General features: G+C 56.0%; 1 protein-coding gene and 1 long non-coding RNA gene across 11 annotated transcripts in view; one reads left to right on the top strand and one right to left on the bottom strand.

Moving 5' to 3' along the window:
• The first annotated feature begins 78 nt into the window (after nt 1-78).
• LOC126071577 (uncharacterized) lies at nt 79-1,613 on the top strand. Of its 2 annotated transcripts, none has more exons than XR_007516356.1 (3): nt 79-202; nt 566-668; nt 1,043-1,613. It is a non-coding gene; the product is annotated as an uncharacterized LOC126071577 (long non-coding RNA). The 2 variants fall into 2 exon arrangements; XR_007516357.1 differs by having other exon boundaries at nt 563-668.
• A 3,246-nt stretch (nt 1,614-4,859) lies between these two features.
• The window catches only part of DAZAP1 (DAZ associated protein 1), a 28,595-nt gene continuing 14,576 nt past the window's right edge, over nt 4,860-18,878 (bottom strand). For 5 of the 9 annotated variants that reach the window (XM_049876156.1, XM_049876159.1, XM_049876153.1 and 2 more), the window contains exons 6-12: nt 18,030-18,078; nt 14,463-14,545; nt 11,581-11,734; nt 9,471-9,500; nt 9,133-9,273; nt 7,786-7,962; nt 4,860-5,792 (exon numbers count right to left, since the gene is read on the bottom strand). In XM_049876156.1, the coding sequence (XP_049732113.1) occupies nt 5,617-5,792; nt 7,786-7,962; nt 9,133-9,273; nt 9,471-9,500; nt 11,581-11,734; nt 14,463-14,545; nt 18,030-18,078 (810 nt within the window). In that variant the 3' untranslated portion in view covers nt 4,860-5,616. The remainder of the gene's footprint in view (nt 5,793-7,785; nt 7,963-9,132; nt 9,274-9,470; nt 9,501-11,580; nt 11,735-14,462; nt 14,546-18,029; nt 18,079-18,878) is intronic. The other 4 variants (XM_049876160.1, XM_049876155.1, XM_049876154.1 and 1 more) reach the window with 2 other exon arrangements.

The raw sequence follows: 18,878 nt of genomic DNA, 5'->3' as shown, positions 1-18,878 counted from the left end.
GTGCGCGCGCGCACGCGCTTCCGCTCACTCGCGGCGGACGAGCGCCCTCTGGTGTCCGGAGGACGCAGCACACGGCTAACGGTGGCCTTCGCGTTTAGGAGGCGGTGCGACCCCCAGGCTGGAGCAGGCCGTCTAGTGTTTTCCGAGCCGCTTGCTCAACCGGGGGACGTTGGACAAGTCGCTGCCCCTTTTTGAGCCTCAGGTAAGTGCTTGTAATATACACAATGGTACCCACCTTAACATAGATTTATGGGGTACCTACTGTTTGCCAGTCTGGGGATTTAGGGTATGCAAGCAAAATGCGGCAGTCTTTACGGAGGCCCACATCCGGCGCGGGGACAGACACTGGGCACGAGGACACAGGAGGAGAAACGTTCTGTGTCAGAGCTAAGAAGGAAACCAAGGGTAGGGGAGGGGACACTGGCTACACTCAGACGATGGGGGGAGGGGGCTCCTAATAAGCAAAAACTAGATGCCTTGGAGCCTAGTCCGACTCATAGCAACCCCACGGGTGTTGGAGTAGAACTGCCCCATAGGTATTCAGTGACTGTTCTTTCTGAAGCAGATTGCCAGGCCTGCTTCCAAGGCACCTCTGGGTGGACTCGAACCTCCAGCCTTTTGGGCTAGCTTCTGAGCGCTTATCCGTTTGCACCAACCAGAGACTCCTGGTAAGCAACCTGCCTTTAGTAGACATAAATTTTTATTAATAAGTATGTCGTTGTTAGGTGCTGTCGAGTCGGTTCTGACTCATAGCAACCCTTTTGTACAACAGAACAAATCACTGCCCAGTCCTGTCTCATCCTCACAATCGTCACTCTGTTTGAGCCCATCGTTGCAGCCACTGTCAATCCATCTCACTGAGGCTCTTCCTCTTTTTCACTGACCATCTGCTTTACCAAGCATGGTGTGGCGCAATGAATTGCTTGATATGACCCTTCTAGTCATAGTCTTTGTGACTGGCACACAATGACTGAGTGGCATTATGCAAATAAGGTATATGGAACCCTAATGAAGGGATTGGTCAGTTTTCCCATCTTGCTAGGGTTGGAGAGGATCTCACCATCACCAAGAAGGAAGAGCCAGGAGTGAGGCGGGTCCTTTGGATAGATTCAGAATCCCTGCGCTGAGAAACTCCTGGAACCAGGAGACCAAGAAAGAGCTGAAACGGCAAAGGTGGGAAGATGCAACTGCGTGTTGGGCTTCCCAGGACTACAGAGTGAGAAAGCTGAGTGCCTTGGAGCAGGAGATGCCTCCAGGCGCTTGGTGGAGCTAGGTTTGCCCACCCATAGAGCTAGAGCTGAGCTCCTTCCGGCCGATCCGGCCGTGGCTTATTGGCAGAGTTGAGTGCCTCCGGCAGAGCTAAAAGGGCTGTGTAACACTTGCCCCACAGGGCAGAGGCCAAGGGACCAGAGAGAGGTGTGCCTGCTGGCATGGCTGAGAAGCTGTCCTGGCGGAAGACCTGTATCCCAAGCATTCGTGACCCTGAATCATAACTTCCCTAATAAACCCATAATCGTGAGTATTGTCTGTGAGTTCTGTGTGGTCGTTGAAATGAATGATCCAACTCAGCAGAAATGCTGAGAGAGTGATTGTGGGGGGACGACTGGTATGAGAACTGGTGACAAGGCTGGCAGCGGCTGGAGGATGTCTGACCTCCACCTCATAGGAATCAGCCTTGGGCTATTGATTCTCCTTCCCCCTTACGAAGTTAGAGGTCAGATGCTGCCCCCACACCATTTTTACAATTATGTCCTTCTCCAGGGACTGGTTCTTCCTGACATGTCCAAAGTACATAAGAGTAAGTCTCGCCATCCTTGTTTGGTAGGAGGATTCTGGCTGTACTTCTTCCAAGACAGATTTGTTCATTTTTCTGGTGGCTCATGGTATGTTCAATATTTTTTGCCGGTGCCATAATTCAAAGACATCGGTTCTTCTTCAGTCTTCCTTATTCGTTGTCCAGCTTTCACATGCATATGAGGTGACTGAAAACACCATGGCTTGGGTCAGGCCCACCTTAGTCCTCAAAATGACATCTTTGCTTTATAATGTTTCAAAGAGATTTTCTGCAGATTTGCCCAATGCAATATGTCATTTGATTTCTTGACTGCTGCTTTCCTGGGCGTTGATTGTGGATCCAAGAACATGCCGAGCCTGTTCTTCTCTTTTGGCTTTCTAACTCCAGGGCTTTGCACATTTTATTATAATACTTTGTCTTCTCAAGCCGCCCTTTGAAATCTTCTGTTCAGCTCTTTTACTTCATCATTTCTTCCATTCGCTTTAGTTACTCGATGTTCAAGAGCGAGTTTCAGAGTCTCTTCTGACATCCAATTTTGGTCTTTTCTTTTTCTTCTGTGTTTTTAATGACCTCTTGCTTTCTTCGTGTATGATGTTCTTGGTGTCTTCCCACAACTCACCTACCTTCGATCATTAGCGGTCAGTGTATCAAATCTGTTGTTGAGATGGTCTCTAAATTCAGGTGAGATATACTCAAGGTCATACTCTGGCTCTTGTGAACTTGTTTTAATTTTCTTCAGCTTCAACTTGAACTTGAACTTGAGCAATTGATGGTCTGTTCCACAGTCAGCCCCTGGCCTTGTTCTGACTGATGATATTGAGCTTTTCTATCATCTCTTTCCACAGACATAGTCGATTTGATTCCTATGTGTTCCATCTGGCAAGGTCCGCGTGTATAGTTGCCATTTATGTTGTTTAAAAAAAGTATTTCCAGTGAACAGGTTGTTCTTGCAAAATCCTATCATGTGATCTCTGACATCCTTTCTAGCACCAAGGCCATATTTTCCAACTACTGATATTTTCCAATTACTAATCCATTTCACTGCATGTTTGATCAATTTCAGGGTGCACAAATTGGTAAAAATCTTCAGTTTCTTCATCTTTGGCCTTAGTGGTTGGTGCATAAATTTGAATAGTTGTGTTAACTGGTCTTCCTTGTAGGCATATGGATATTATCCTATCACTGACAGCGTTGTACTTCAGGATAGATCTTGAAAGGTTCTTTTTGACGATGAATGCAACACCATTCCTCTTCGAGTTGTCATTCCCAGCATAGTAGACTATATGATTGTCCAATTCGGAATGGCCAATACCAATCCATTTCAGCTCACTAATGCCTAGGATATCGATATTTAGTGTTCCATCTCATTTTTGACGATTTCCAATTTTCCTAGATTCATACTTCGTACATTCCAGGTCCCGATTATTAATGACTGTTTGCAGCTGTTTCTTCTCATTTTGAGTCCTGCCACATCAGCAAATGAAGGTCTCGAAAGCTTGACTCCATCCACGTCGTTAAGGTCGACTCTACTTTGAGGAGACAGCTCTTCCCCAGTCATCTTTTGAGTGCCTTCCAACCTGAGGGGCTCATCTTCTGGCACTATGTCAGACAATGTTCTGCTGCTATTAAGGTCTTCACTGGCCAATTTTTTTAGAAGTAGGCTGCTGTGTCCTTCTTCCTAGTCTGGAAGCTCAGGTGAAACCTGTCCACCATGGGTGACCCTGCTGCTATTTGTAACACCAGTGACATAGCTTGCACCATGGAAGCAACGTGCGAGCCCCCACAGTAGGACAACTGACAGTGATGGGACAAGTGGAACACTGTATGACTGGGTTTGTAAGTGTATAGATGTAATGTGTGTAACTGTAACAGCACAAAAAGGAGGGGAGGGAACAGCTGTCTAGGAGTAACATTCTGTAGGAAGTTAGGAGTAGGGTGATCCACAGGAACTAGGAATTTACCGTAGGTCTGAAGCTGCTTTTGGTCAGTGCCTGCAGCATGCTCGGTGGACACACAGACCAAGGGTCCCGGCCCTTCGCTTAGGTCAACCCCGTTTCTCAGCGCCTGCAGCCTGCTCAGTGGACACAAGAACCGAGGAGCCCCCCAGGCTTAGGTCACCCCATTTTTCCCGTGTCTTCTTGCTAAAACCTGGAGTTGTACCGCGTGCCTCTGCCTCCCCTCTGCAAAATCACTATTTCAAACCCTCACTTCTTGGGGCACGCTCTCAGGCGGCCTTGGGGCTGAGGAAATGGACCCAAACCACATGGGCTTGAGAGACAGAGATGTGGGGGCTGGGGAACCCACAAAGGGGCTTTACTGTCCAGCACAGCTGGAACCCAGGAGAGAAGCCCCCGTAGTGACATCGTCCATCAGTAGTGGTAGAATTCTGGTCCCCTCCCAGCTCCCATCCAAACATCCCTGCTCACTCCTCGGATCCACCAACCTGTGATGGGGGTGAGCCCTCAGTGAGCAAGCCAGCCACTCTGAGCCTCCCAGCACCCATCTGCACAAGGACAAGGGACGCTGCCTCCTAGCTCTGAGGGTGGCCTGTGCCCAGAGGTGTCCAGTGCTGGCTAGCTTCAGGCCCATCCCAAGGCTGGCACCTAGGCCCCTCTGGCCTTGAGCTGCAGACCTCGCCCTCTCCCCAGGGTCCTGCTGCGGAGTGTCCTGCACTGCACACGACCACTGAGGCGAACAGTCCGGTTTACAGCAGTCAGGACACCTGCCTGGGCCACACCCCAGGGGTCACCTTTCTCAGGGGCTTTCCTTGGCAGTGGTCACTGACCGTCCCTTGGGCCCTTCAGGTTGGACTCCCACGTGCATCGAGAAGGGGCTTCAACTTCCTCTACTGGGACAGGCCCCCAAATGATCACCATGGACACAGGGGAGCCCCGGTCCTGGCCCATACTCAACCTCAGCCTGCTCCAGTAGGGGCACCTGGCCTCCCTGCCCAGCCCCCCGCAAAAGCTACGCTCAGGAGCACCCTGAGGCTCGTGGTACCCTGAGATCCAGAGCTCAGCCCAGAACCCAGGCTGGGAAAGAATAGACACACAGGAGTTTCTAATCCAAATGCACGTCTCTTTATTCAAACCAGGGTCAGACTGGTCAGCAGGAAACACACTGACACCACGCGCCCGAGGAGGTCAGCTTCTGACAAGGCCTCACGCCACCAGGGTCCAAACTGGGCCGGGCTGGACACATGGCCCAGCAGCCCAAGCTGACCCCGGGTGCCTGGGAACACTGCCAGTCAGTTGGTTGACAAAAGCAAGGAATAAACAGAAACAAAACACACTCAGTAGACTTCTTCTTTAAGCTCCCAGAGTTTCTGGACCAACAAGTCCCAAACCCCAAAGCCAGAGCGAGAGAACAAGACAGGCACCCTCGCGTCCTTCAGTGCTGACGGAAACCCTGCTTTAAATTAAAAAATAAGCCAGGATACAGCGTAGAAAATTTCTCTTAAAAATCTCACAATTTGTAAATGTATATTTTTTTTCTCTCAACATAAAAGTTTACAATATATGGTAACACAAAAGGCTCAGGAAAATAATTTCAGAAAAAATAAAAGGAAGAAAAAGAAACCTGAAGTTTTGAATTAAAGCTGAAGACAATTTTTTAAAACCCTGTTGTTTAAACCAGTGACTTTTTTTTTTATTGTGCTGATGGGTTAAAGAAAGAAATATAGTTAAAAACTTCAGTCCAAACACCCCCAGCGCCTCGCCTCCAGAAGCCTGCTGCCCGCCCCTCCCCGCCCCGTCAGGTGTGATTGTCACGCGGTCACAAGTCTGGGGCCGTCGGTTGGTCTTGGCTGCGCCGCGGGCTGCCTAGCGTCGGTAAGGGTGGAATCCCTGCACGTTGTGGTTCTGACCTCGGCCAAAGCCACTTCCGCTGGCAGGAGGGCCTCCCGATCCTGGCACTGAGGGTCCTCCGTAGGAGGGGGGCTGCTGGCTGGGGTCTGAGAAACCCTGTCCGAAGCCACTCAAGTCCTGTCCGTAACCTGCTGGGAGGGGAGAGTCCCGTTAGCATCGGCCAGGAGCATGTGGCCATGTCTCAGGTGCTCCACTACCCACGCATGGGGCCTGTCCTCCAGTCAGCGCCAGACGCCGCACGAGAGGACGGTGACCAAGCAAGACCCGTGCTCGCCTGTGCCAGGGCGTGAGGGTGCCAGCACCTGTCGTCCCAGCTCTGGCAGGGAGAGAAGCCCACGGAGTTTCTGAGGAGTTCTCGATTCCCCACAGCCCTCTCCGAATCACCGGGACAGGCTGTGGACAAGCTGCCCCCGCACAGGAGAAGCAACTTCAGACCACAAGGACCCGGGCCTGCGCTGAACTGCTTCCCCACTCATCCCAGCAGGAACAGGATAGGGCGGGCACTTCAGTAGCTGAGGCTAGAAGGCCTTCAAATTTGGAAACACATCAGACACACTGCGGACAAGTGGTTCTAGAAAGTTCTCCAGCAGTGTGCACTGGGAGCCAAAGCACAGCCCATGTCCCCTCAAGGGTGGCAGTTCCTAGGTACCCACCATCATCCCCGGCCAGGCCCAAGTCCTGTGGCATCCTCTTTCCCCCGGGGTGCGGGCCTGGGCACGACAGTCTAATTTCTGCAGGCCACAAGACAGCGTGGCCATCGAGTGGCTCAAGTGAGGGAGTGGGCACACCCGCTGGCCAAGGCCCTCCCGCATCATTGCCTCTTGGGTGGTAATGGGCTCTGGGACCCAGAACTGGCATCCGAGGCTTGGCTGGTGTCCCTGAGCAGGCGGTAGGTGAGGGCAGCCCTCGTTCCAGCAGACAGGAGGGGTCCCAGGAGGAGTGCCACCTACCTAGGCCACATCACTGCTCGGCCTGACCATAAGAGAGTAAACAAAGCAGGGGCCCGAAGCCTGCTGGGTCTGGAGAATAGGAACCCAGGCCTGGTGAGAAAGGAGACCAGGGTGACGAACCCTGAGGCTGCCTGCACAGGAGCGGCACGCACAGCCCCGGGCCACACGCACCCCTGCTCGCCATGAACTCGCTACTCTGCGGGGCCAGGTGTCCAACACCACAGGGGATACAGGACCGCAGCCCAGGGTCCTGTCTGGCCAGGCCTCAGGGCAGGGACTAGGTGGGGGGTGGGGTGGGTTGGGCCACATGTGGCTCAGACTGAGACAGTGGTTGTGGCTCAGCTCCTCCTGCCAGACAGAAGGGGCATGGCGGTGTGCGGCCATGAGTGCGTGTACACACACGTATGCATGCAGTATGTGTGCGTGTAAGCGTGCACGTGTGAACATGTGCCTGTCTGCGCATGTGTGCCCATGCTCATGTGGGCAGAACTACCTGGGGTGACCAGGGTGACGTCCAGAACCCGAGTCCTGCCCTGTGTCCTGAGTATAAACACAGCCTGGCAATCTGACAACTCCACAAGCCACCCCCTTCCAGGCCAAGCACGGAGGTGCCTGCACACCATGTCACCTCATATCAGCACAATCTGATGTCCAGACACCGGCTGCAGCTCCAGCATCGTCTGTCTGGAAGCCCGAGCATACACACCCTGCACCCGTCCACCCCTCGCCATGCCCAGGGGAGGTGGGTGACACCCCCAGGTGGTTTGCCTAGAGCACCTGATGGCAGTAAAGCCTGTCACAGCACCCCACAGGGACATGGAGCCCTAAGCCTGCACCTGCACGGGCTCCCGGCTCAGGGTGTCTCAGCCCCACATCCTCCCCGCTCGGTCACAGCCTAGAGCTCCCAGACCAGCTGAACCCCAAGGTTCCGGAATCTGAGGCTCTCCTATGACCAGCACTTTGTGCTTTGACCCTGACCAGACCCAAGAGAAGGTAAACACTCACTTTCTGGTTGCCATACCCTCCCGTGCGGCCTCTGACTGACCTCCAGCCAGCACTGTAGTAACTCACAGCGGAGGGGAGAAGGCAGAAGCTACAGGGCCATGTCCCCGAGCGTCGGGGACAGGATGCCACATGGCTGGGTGTGGCGGGAGGTACTGCCTGACGGACTTACCATACTGACTATAGGGGAAGTCGGGCTGTGCCGTCGGGGGTTTGCTCATGTCCGGGGCAGCCTGAGAAGGAGGCGGAGGGAAGGCCAGTGGCGCTGCCCCAGGAGTGGCCGGGGGAGGAGGGACCCCTGGAGGTGCAAACTGGTCAGGCGGCGGAGGCGGAGGCCCGTAGCCAAAGCCTGGAACAAACAAGAGAGAAAGGCAAAGGGCCATGTGCAGCCAAAGCCAAGAGCAGGTGGTGCCCGGCCCAGTGTCAGGAACCCCCCAGGAAATTCACCCCTGGGCAGACCCCAGAGATGCCCACAGCCTCAGACCGTGTGGCTGCAGCCCTGGCCTTAGCCCTGAGGAACAGACCTACACTGGGAAAAGATTCACACGCCAAGTGTCCTTAGGATGACTGAGCAGAACTGGAACCCAGGACATCATGCCAACGGGGTATCGAGCAGGTGTGGTGTGGGAATGTGCACGCTATAGAAAGGACCAGACGGCCACCCAGAGTGAAGCACCAGCCACGTGCTCCAGGAAGACAGGTGATCCAAGAGCACCGTGAAGGACAGCTGGGCGAGGCCCCAGAACCCCCAGCCCCAGTGGTCACCTGGCTTTACAAATGGTCACCAGTCTGTCGCTGCCCAGTCCTCAACCCTAGGGCAGGGCCAGCAGATGGCGTGCGTGAGGGCCGCACAGCCTGTCGTCAAGCCTGCGTTTCTGAGCCTCTGTCTAGACTACAGACCAGACCCAGGTTGGGATGTACTTGCAAGTGGGAAATGTACCCTGGGCCTCAGACTCAGAACAAAGAGAACGTGAGCTATTTCATCCCACTTATGGCACAGTGCCCGTCTTTGGGATACGCTGGGATAAATGAAATATATTTAATGGGCTCCACCAACTTCCTTTGACTCTGTCAGCAGGGCTAACTAGGAGACAGACCATCACGGTGCAGGGCCTGCAGGTATGAGGGCCAGCTCTCCACCAGAGAGGACAGTCAGGCGAGAACTGAGCGTCCCCTCAGCTTGTGTGAAAGACTGAGGACGTCTGGGCCGCTCACCAAGGAGGATGTCGGGGAGGGGGGTGTCCACCTGTACACTCAAGTGTTAGAACACGCGGCCCCACAGCACAGACATCACTGTGCTGACAGCAGATACACGACCCTTTTCGTGTTCTCCAGAAAGGGGTGCTGGGCAGTGGCCCGGCTCCAGACCTGCCCCTACCACGACAGCACCAGAGTTACAATTAGCTTGCTCCTAGATGTGGAGCTAAGGCCTTCCTCTGCATGTATCTGGCCCCACAGAGGACGACTGCCTGAGGCCCAAGGGCTATAACCTCCGTGCTGGCCTCCCTGTCAGACTTACTGAACTGAGGAGGGGCGCCATAGCCCTGGGGGAAGCCCTGCGGTGGGGGGAACCCCCCAGGCGGCGTGGACACAATATAGGAGGTGAATGGCGGGGGCGGTGGGGGTGCTCCTCTCCCCGCGGGGGGCGGTCCATAGCCACCTGTAAGAGAGAAGGCAGGTGAGGGTGCATCCGATGTCACCTGACCCGTGCAGGCCCCGCCACCCAGGGCCCCTCACCCTCCAGGGACAGGTGCCACAGCCACCCTGGGCCACGGGGAACCTGGACCACCTGAGTGGAGGCCAGAACCATGCAACTCGAGTTCTATATGTAGCCCTTTTCAAGAAGTGTGGCCTTACCGATTGCCTGTCCTGCTGGCACCCACATTCCTAAACAGAGAACAGAAGAGGATTGGTGCTGCGTGACATCGTTCCCAGCAATGACTTGCTGAGCCCACCAGGCACCAAATACACCCCCCAAGACCCAAGCAGCCTGCCCACCCAGTGAGCTCCTGCGAAGCCCAAGCCAGAGCAGTGGGCATTTCTGCCTCCGAGTCGACTCTTCACCCACCCTCTCCTCTGCCATGCTCTGGGGAGACGGCACTGTGCTGAGACTTTCCTGAGTGTTTACTAAATGGACGAGAAACGATGTCCGAGCTCTAAGAAGCTGCATGAGACACCTGTACAGTTGACAGCCCCAGAGAGAGGAGAGCTGCCTCCCGGGATGCCCCAGACATATGGGTAGACAGAGCAGATGCCAGCCTGTTACCCAGGCAGAGGTCCCTAGCAGCCCCAGTCCCCCTGCCCAGGTGCATCAACAGAAGTGTCTTGGAAGGGCTGGAGGGGAATACGGGGGCGGGGGGGAGGGGGGAAGGGAGAGGTGAGGCACTGGAAGACACCAGGTGGGGATGGCCAGTCAGGCTGGGGGCTTGGGGTGGCGGCCACGAAGCTCTGGGTCTTGACATATTGGTGGAGACGAGGGTGTCTGTCTCACAGAAAACAGCCACAGCAGCTGTGTTTTATTTTGTAGTACAAATTAATTTTTAGAAGAGAAAACTCCCGAGAGCCGCAAGGCATCCAAAGCCAGAGTGAGAGGGCTCACAGGTTGGAGGGGAGTGGGGTACCCAGCTGTGCCGAGCTCCAGGCACCTCCCGTTCCCTGGGAAGCGTGGAGGCACAAAGGGGAGTCCATGAAGTCCTTTGTGGGGTGTGGACCCAGCGGCCAGAGGAGATGGGTCAGGTGCTCCCCCTCCTGTGATAAGAAGCAGGCCTGGTATCCCGCAAAGCCAGTTTGCACCCACCCTCCAGCTCACACCATTTCTAGCCTTGGTCTGTGAGTTTCTTAAGAAACTCAAGGCTGCATTGTCAATCCAGAAATGACCAGGATCTGGGGGCTCCTGGAGGCCCCAAAGCCTCTGATGGCCAACCAGAAGGGGGAGGTACCCACGCAGGCCCCCTGGGAGGCGCCTGCCATTTCAGTGAGACTTGACTGTCCCTCTGCTGGCCCAGACGCATCCCATCCTTTGTGTCCTGAAGAGCGAGGCTCACGGGAATCCTCCCAGGTCGCCCAGCCCTCTGGCCCTCTCTTGAACAGCCTATGACAGTCCTGAGCCAGTCCAGGAGGACACATACAACCTGGCTGACGCCAGACGGATGGGACGCTCAGGAGCGGGTGCTGAGGAGCTGGGACCAGGCCCCTTCTGCTCTGCGCGTGCTGGGTACGCAGAGAAGCAAGGGACGGACACGCCCTCAAATCGTGGGCATTTGATCTGAACTGCGGCCACGTCAGCTTCAACATGCCCAAGGCCACTTGCCTGATGCCCATCTTGGCTCCCCATCCAGCACGGGCTGCCAGCCCCCCCGCCTCCAAGCTTGCCTGCCAGCACTGCCTAGCCCTTTCCTGCACGGAAGCGACATTTTGTGAAGACGGTTTTGACAGCATCAAAGATCTCACCACGGCCCCTCCTCCCCACCCTGATCCTGCTAGAGGACAGGCATCTGTCCAAACCCAGATAGGCAGCAGGAGCAAGGTGCAGCCACACTGGCAGGCACACTGACCCCTCTGCTGAGGCTGGACAGGGGGGCAGTTAAAGGGGACACTTGGGTGCCTAAGCATGGGGCTAGCTCCTCAAGCAGCCATGACACCTGTGTGAGCAAGCAACGAGCTACGCCAGCCCCTGAGGTCTGAGAAGAGGGGGATGTCCCGTTTTTGCCTCCGTGTGCTCCTGCACCACCCTTATGACCCCTGACCCCAAGGAGATGTATTCAACCATGAGGTCTGGGGGAAGAAGCCCAGAAGCCCGAGCCACTGCACCTCACGGCCCACAGGGTGCAGGCTCATGGCCCAAAGGGTGCTCAGGCCACATACCCCACCAGGCCCAGGGGTCCCTGCCTGTTCCCTTAGCCTGTCAGGTGTTGGCAGGCTCCCTCCCTCCCCGACACTGGGCTGTCAGAGCCACACAGGGCCTTACCTTGCGGGCCGTATCCTTGCTGCCACGTAGGTGGGGGCTGGCCGGCCCAGCCGTTGGCGGCATTGGGCACGATCCTGCTACCCCACTGGCTGGCCCCCGGCTGGCCGGGAGCCTGGCTCTTGCTGTCGCGAGGCTCTGCCCGCTTCACTTCCACCTAGACAAACCGAGCTGAGGTTTAGGGAGCAGTCGCCGGTCCCAAACCCCTTCCCATTAGACACACCCGCAGGTAACTTACAACTACACTTAGCAACTTATGACTTAAGACTAAAAACTTAACTATAAACCTTATTTAGGCCGGTAGCTTTTTCTTTTCTCTTTAAGAAGTGTTTTATTTTTTTGTTTAAAAAAATGTTTCTCAGGTACAACAGGTACAACTGGAAGCCAGACCGGCCCTGCACGGAGGCCAGGGTTGAGCGCCGGGCCCTCAGGGACAGGGCAGCAGCAGCGCCCTCCGGAGGCCTCGAGAGACATGAGGCAAAGCAACAGACTCCTCCAACCACCTCAGCCTCACCTGGGCCCCGGCCACAGGAGCCGGACCCCGGGCTGTGGCCACGTGGGACACCAAGGGCCCCAGCCCGAGCCCCCCCACCGCCTGCAATTTGAGCTCATACCTGAGAAACACAGGTGGTTTGTTTACTTAAGGTTTTTATTTAAAATGTCTAATGGAAGATAAACACTTACCTTCCCCAGGCTAACGCTTAAAGAATCTTAATTAACTCAAAACAATGTCAGAGGGAATGGATGTGGTAGAGAATCTTACGTTACATCTAACAAAAAAGTCAACAAACATGCAATCAAATGGACGTTGGAATCAGTAAGCGATCTTCATACTGTGTCTGCCCAGGTGGGGAGGGCGGGGCGCGCCCCAGGGCCTGGACACACCTGGCCCACTTACGCTGAGGGCTGCGGCCACAGAGCGCGTCCCCTGAAGACGGGGACAGACTCCGAGCAGCACGCACCGACCCCGCTCGATGGCAGCCTTAGCGTTGGTGCACCCCGGGCTGTTCTGATCTCGTGGTGAGTGTTAACAGGCACGAGGATAAAGATGGCCACCAACCACCGTGGGAGCCGCTTCGGGGCTCGGTATTAGCATTCAGAATTCTTTCAGCTCTGCCTGAAAACCCTTCCTGGCGAAGAACAAACGGGAAGCTGCCTCTGCGGCTGCGCCCCCACCCCTCGAGGCCCCGAGAACATGCACGTGATGGAATACACCCCCCTCAGCTGAAGGTGGGCAGGAGGAGGACCAAAGGACCCGTCGCAAAGAGCTCAAGTTAATGAGTCTTCGCACAGCTTCCAGGGAGCCAGGTCCCCGCTCACCAAGCAATGCCAACCTTGTGACTTGAAGGAAGCCCTCTCTGCCCTCTTCCTCCTGGATGCTAACTGCTGACCAGACCTTGAGCACACTGGCGGCGGAAACCCCCGTTTCACTGAGGGTGTCACCTTGTCCGCAGACCAGTGGTGGCCTGGGGACAGGCAGCTGGGTCAGAGGTCAGCTGAGCCTGGAGCTAGCTCTACGGGAGGGAGCCCCAGTCTCAGCTCTGTGCTCAGTACCTAAGTCAGACATAGCTGTTCCCCACAAATCTACAGGCACCCTGGGAAGACTCCCAAGCACAGAGGCAGACCCGTGCGCTCAGTGGAACTCTTCCTGCCCCACGATTGTCCTAGCTGTCAACATTCTAGGCCATGTCACAGTACCTGGACATCCGAGCACAGCGTCCTTTGACCTCGGGCTGAGCGGCTGCACACCTGGCAACCTGCACGCTAGCTGACGCTATGAGCCAAGGAGGTGGCACAGGGGCTGCTGGTCCTCCTGCCGTCAGGTTCAGGTGGGCTCACTGAGACTGCAACTAACGCTAGGTGTAAGAATAGGCTACACTGTTTCTGAACCTGCAGTGCAGTGGTACAGCTGAAGGGGGCTGTGACTACAGGTACAATACCCTGCTTGATACTGAAGAACAGCCATGGTCTCGCCAGAAGGGCAGACAGCCTTAGGCTGGGGCAGGAGAACGTTGACTGCGCCCAGGACCGTGAGGCTGGCTTGGAATCTCAGAAGCTGGCTACTAGCTGTGTACGCTGAGCTGGCTTTAAAAGACCCAGCAGGAACCCTGAAAAAAACGGGGAGCCCCGAGCAACTGTAAAATATCCCACCCCATGTAATTTCTACCAATTACTCGCTGGGGAGTTAAGATCTCAGAGATTTAGGGTGCAGAAAGAATGACCATTTCAGGACCCCTTTCTGACACGTGCCTGACCCTAACTCACTGGGGAACAAAGCTGTGAAAAAGGGGGCGGACTAGCTCCCTCTCCCCGCTCACCTCCGTGGCAGCAACACAGTATGAAGATGAAACAACCCGGGGTCACTTCACTGCATGGTGGTTAAGTCTATCGAGAGCACGTGGTTGGACCGGAGTTTCACAGTAAGTGACCCGATTTAAAAACACCAATCCTTCATGATGTTTACGTTTCGCTTGTTTTGACATGGGACCTCGGTTCTCCAAGGTCCTCTGCTTGTCCAGCCATCGGGCCAGGACTAGACAATCACATGAGACAGACATCTGAAGGAGTGGTAACTGCAACCAAGCCTGAGGCAACACCGTGGTTCCCCTGGGCCAGCCTGCCTCGGCCATGTGTGCCCTCTTCCTGGAGGCCCTGCCCACCCATCCTTGGGCAGCCCCACCCCCCCACAGCAGAGCTGCTCCGGGACCACCCTGCAGGCAGGCAGCCCCCCACTAGCCACTGCTTCCCGGAGCCATGGGCTCTGTAGCCAGGGTTGCAACAGGCTGCTGGCTGGTTTTCTGAGAAGGGGCATGCTTACCGGGGAAACCCCTGGTTGCCTAAGGCTTGGTTTGGTCTTAAGGTAAAATAAAACTACAACTACACACTTTTTTGCCCATGATGTCGTGAAAATGCATGTTGACAGCCTGGTCCACTGATTGTTCGTCCTCGAAAGTAATAAATCCAAAACCTAGCCAACGACGAAGAGTGAATCAAGGTAGCAGGGTGTTGTGATACAAAACAGGACGATGAACAGTATTAGGGACAGACCGAGGGATCGGCCCGGGTTTCAGCGAAGCAACTGATGGGTGGGCGTACCGCTGGCCCTGCGCTTGGGCCTGGGTGGTGGCCGTCAGCGCTGCCACTCCCGTCTCAGCCGAGCAGGCAGCAAGCCAGGCTGTGGCCTGGGGCTGGGGGCCTTGGATGAACAGAGACCCCCTACCCACCATGGAATGGTAGCCCTGGTGACCGAGGCCATAGGAGGCTCTGCCCTGGACACCCGGGGTCCGCGGGTGAACTCAGGCTCTGTGTTGAGGTCAATCGGGGACTAATAGGGGACAAGGGGTACATGTTTTGGACAGCAGTAGCTGAGACAGTAAAGCAATGAGGGCCTGGCTCCTGTGCGCCCTCAGCTGTCGATGTGGGCCACTGGGGACACACCACCAGAAGAGACCACGGCTAGAGCCTGGAGAGCTTCCTTATGGGAACACCTGCACGCAGGGGAGCGTGCAGCTAGAGCCCCGCCCTGCCAGCTGTGGGCACTGTACAAGTCTCCGCTTTTCTGAAACCCGGGTTCTCCTCCTCGGCTTGCAATTTGCTTTGCAGCTAGTGCTGACAGCAGCCAAATATCGTTCTAAAGCGTTCAACAGTACAGTATCTATCACAGTTAGTGCCTCACTAAGCTTATCCAACACCGTTGGGTAAGCCCATGGAGTCCTACCAGAGATAATATACGTACGTATATATGTGTATATGTATATAGATATATAATATATGTATATATAGATAAATAAATAAGTAAATAAAATACACAAAGATACAGGCCAAAACGGATTCCAGCAGGTCAAATTCTGCTGTCAGCAGCAAGAGCAAGAGGCATCATGTCATCAAAAAAGAAAAATTTTAAAGGAAAAACAATTTAGTGTCTCCCAAACACGAGAACGTGGCAGTATAAACGAAGTTTGGTTGGTCTGGGCTGAGTGTGACCCCAGCTAAGGGCAGTTCATGCTCACGGGCTACTATTTGGCAGGGGGCTAGATTCCTGGGTGCCCTGTGGACACCCTTCCTTCCCAGGGCACGGGAAGGGCAATGGGCTCCCACCACCCCAGACAGCAGACAGTGGCCAAAGCCTGCAGAAGAACAAAGGATGGCCGCAGAGGGCTATGCGCAGAGCGGGGTCTGCAGAGTGGCCGTGTGGGGGGCGGGGGGGTGCACCGTGAAGCACCGAGCTCGCAGCCGAGCTCACAGCAGCACCGTGGGGCCAGGGTGGAGGGAGGCAGGAAGAGCAAGCTCACCGATGTGGCTGGGGTGGAGCACGCAGTTTAGGGGTCACGGGGGCCAGGGGGCACTGGGAAGAATGGCCCCTCGTGGTGCCCCTCAAGCAGATGAAGTGGGGCTGCATGGCACAGGTGTGCGCGGAGCTGTGGGCAGGAAGACGGGAGCGGGAGGAGAGGCAGCGCCCAGAGTGGAGGTGACAAGATGGCCGGTGAAGCACCACCGGGACTTAGGGCCTTGGTGTGTCCCCAACATGCACACAGGACCACACAGACACGCACATGGATATCCGCAGACGACACGAAACAAAACTGAGGCCGGAGCATGAGGAAGGCAGCGCCCACAGAGACGCAGCTGTACACATGAACACGCAGGGACAGGGCCGAGAGGCGGCTGGGCAGCGGGAGACAGGAGCAGGGTGAGGCAAGAGAAATCGGGCCACCAGGCGCCCATGGGAAAGGGTGCCAGCGCTAGTTCTACAGGGTCAAGTGCCGCTGATGGCGGTGGACAGGTAGAGACACCGAGACACTCACGAGACACACGTACAGAACCCTGTGTGAGAACTGCATCCCTGGTCTGAAACCCCGAGATGGGGATGGGAGAGACAGAGCGAAGGACAGGGAAGAGGCCAGTTTTACTAAGAGGCAAAAAGGGGCAAGAAAACAGGAAGGTGATCTCTGGGGCACCACCCTGACCCTGGCTCGTGCATGCTCCAAGGGAGCCCCCTCCCCCAGAGGACTGAAGTGAGGACGGTGCAACCACGCGGGAGCTGGGGCCCGGGCCAGACCACTGGGGCTTCCTTTCAGCCGGCTCCTCCTGCCCCAGCCAGCGGTGTGGCCGAGAGAACAAGGACCACAGCAGGCGAGGAGGGAGCAGGAAGGCCAGCACTCGGGGTCCCCGCGCACGGAGTTTCACAAGATCAGAGGCGACATTTGGAACAGAACACAGGTGATGAAACAACACATTCCAGAATGTAACGTTTGCTCCAGCTGCAGGAGTGTCTGAAACCACAGGGTCACGTGGTCCCAGTCCTCTGACCCCACAACGGTGCCAGAAGCGAGTCCCGGGTTAAGGAGGCCCCTGGCGCGGAATGTCTAGGGAGTGCGTCTGTCAAGAAGGGGACGTCGCCACCGAGGAGCGGAAGAGAAAACACACTGAAACTTCGTTTACACCCCACTGGAGCAGAGCCCGCGCCCTCCTGACTGCGGAACTGGCCTGTACCTGTGTGATAACACTTAGCACCTGGAGAAGAGAAATCTAGAGAGATCGTTAATCACAAACAATGCAGAGAGAAAGGAAAACAGCTTACTTAACATCACTGTACTTTACTACGAAACACTTAAATATGTCACTAAGCACATACGTCTAAGTTCAAATTCAGACTAAGACTTAACGGCTTACTCGACATGGAGTGAGGAGTACGTAACTTAATCACGAGGAAGAGGAGGGGCGGGAGTTCAAATGGCAAACTATTCTCCAGCATGACGTGAGCATGCTGCGGCCGCGGCGCCTGGCTCGGCACGGGAGACACGGGGGCTGCCGCAGACAGGCCCCCGACCGGCGGCTCCGTGCACACAGCCGGCCCCAAAGCGGCTGATGCACCAAAAACAGAAGGGGGGGACAGACAGCAGCAGCCACCCACAGAGGGTCCAGCGTGGGGACATCACCCAGCTCCATACCCATCAGGACACCGTGACGTGACTCTCCACCTTCCTCCTGCCTGGCCCACTGATTCCAGGGGACCAAAAAGAAAAAGAAATGAAAGAAACAAGAAAGCAGCACGGAGTGGGCTTCAAACAGGGGCAGGGATGTGCCTGACAGCAGGAGGCAGACATCTGGCTACACTGGCACTAACTGAAACCAAGGGACCATCTGAGGCAAAGAAGTTGCAGTGCAAAAAACCACAAATCTTCAATACATGTTTGAAAATAGAAACCATGGTGAAGGTCACGTTGAGATGTAAAAACTCCAAAAGGAGCTAAAAAGTAAAAAGGGTCCACTCTAGCCCAGCCCCAGGGAGCAGACAGACGGGCAGAGGTGCGCCGCACATGGGGCCCGTGTCTACGGGGCTGAGCACCTGGCTGAGGGACTTGCTCCCGGCCGCCGGAGTCTGGGGTGAGATAGTTTGCCATCTGAGGAGAGGAGGAGGAAGCTCCAGGACAAACGAGGTCTGCCTTTACCTCGAGGCCTCTGCTTCTCAGCATCGTAGATCATCACGACTTCCGTGACCTGCAACAGAGAGGATGTGTTCGAGGACCCGGCTGCCACAGCCTGTGGGGCACACCCTCCGCTCATCAGGAATACACCTCAGCTACTACAAAAGACCCGTGCCCAACAGTGTCTGAGGGGACTGGACTGAGCTGGGGGCATCCTGGCTGTAGGGTGGGGACACCCGAGGAGGCAGGGGCTCCAACAGTCACGGCGTCAGAGCAGGACAGTTCCGGCGGGAGACATCAGGGAGTAGCCCACTGCCAGGTCCAAGTGGTCGCTGATCTGAGGGTCCCAGCCACCTGTCCTGGCGGGGGGGGCGGACCCTGCAGGCATCCCCCCATTCATCGATAAGGGGGCCCAGCGCTGCGGGAGTGCCCCACCCTGAAGGCAGTAGCACGCCGGGTGTCCCGCCGACCCTGCCGCCCAGACGCTTCCCTCACCGTGGCTCCTGGCACACAGCACCCAACCGACATGCCCCAGGCCAGCCTGATCAAATGGCAGTGGGAGCTCCCTGTGGGGAGCCTGTGGCCTGGGTGCCTCTGCTCTCAGGGGAACCCTGACACCGCGCCCTAGCCCTTCCCTGCTGTGCCCCTAGCGCGCCCCACGTGCGCCAACGGCCGCTCACCAGATGTCAGCTCCAGCTGATTCCATCTCCTCCCCATACCCCACCCTCCGTGACTCCAGAAAACCAACCACAGAAGGATGGTCTGTGCTACGGCGGAGCTATGAGGCAGACGCAGTGGAAAACATCTCTCACGAGGGCCGAGTGGCCCAGGGTGGCCTGCGAGACCCACACTCACAGCGGACGGGGTCTAAGC

This window comes from Elephas maximus, chromosome 3 (genome assembly GCF_024166365.1).
Source record: "Elephas maximus indicus isolate mEleMax1 chromosome 3, mEleMax1 primary haplotype, whole genome shotgun sequence".
NCBI classification, from domain to species: domain Eukaryota; kingdom Metazoa; phylum Chordata; class Mammalia; order Proboscidea; family Elephantidae; genus Elephas; species Elephas maximus.
The sequence above is the reverse complement of the archived record's forward strand: the minus strand, read 5'-3'. Positions and strand labels throughout refer to the sequence as shown.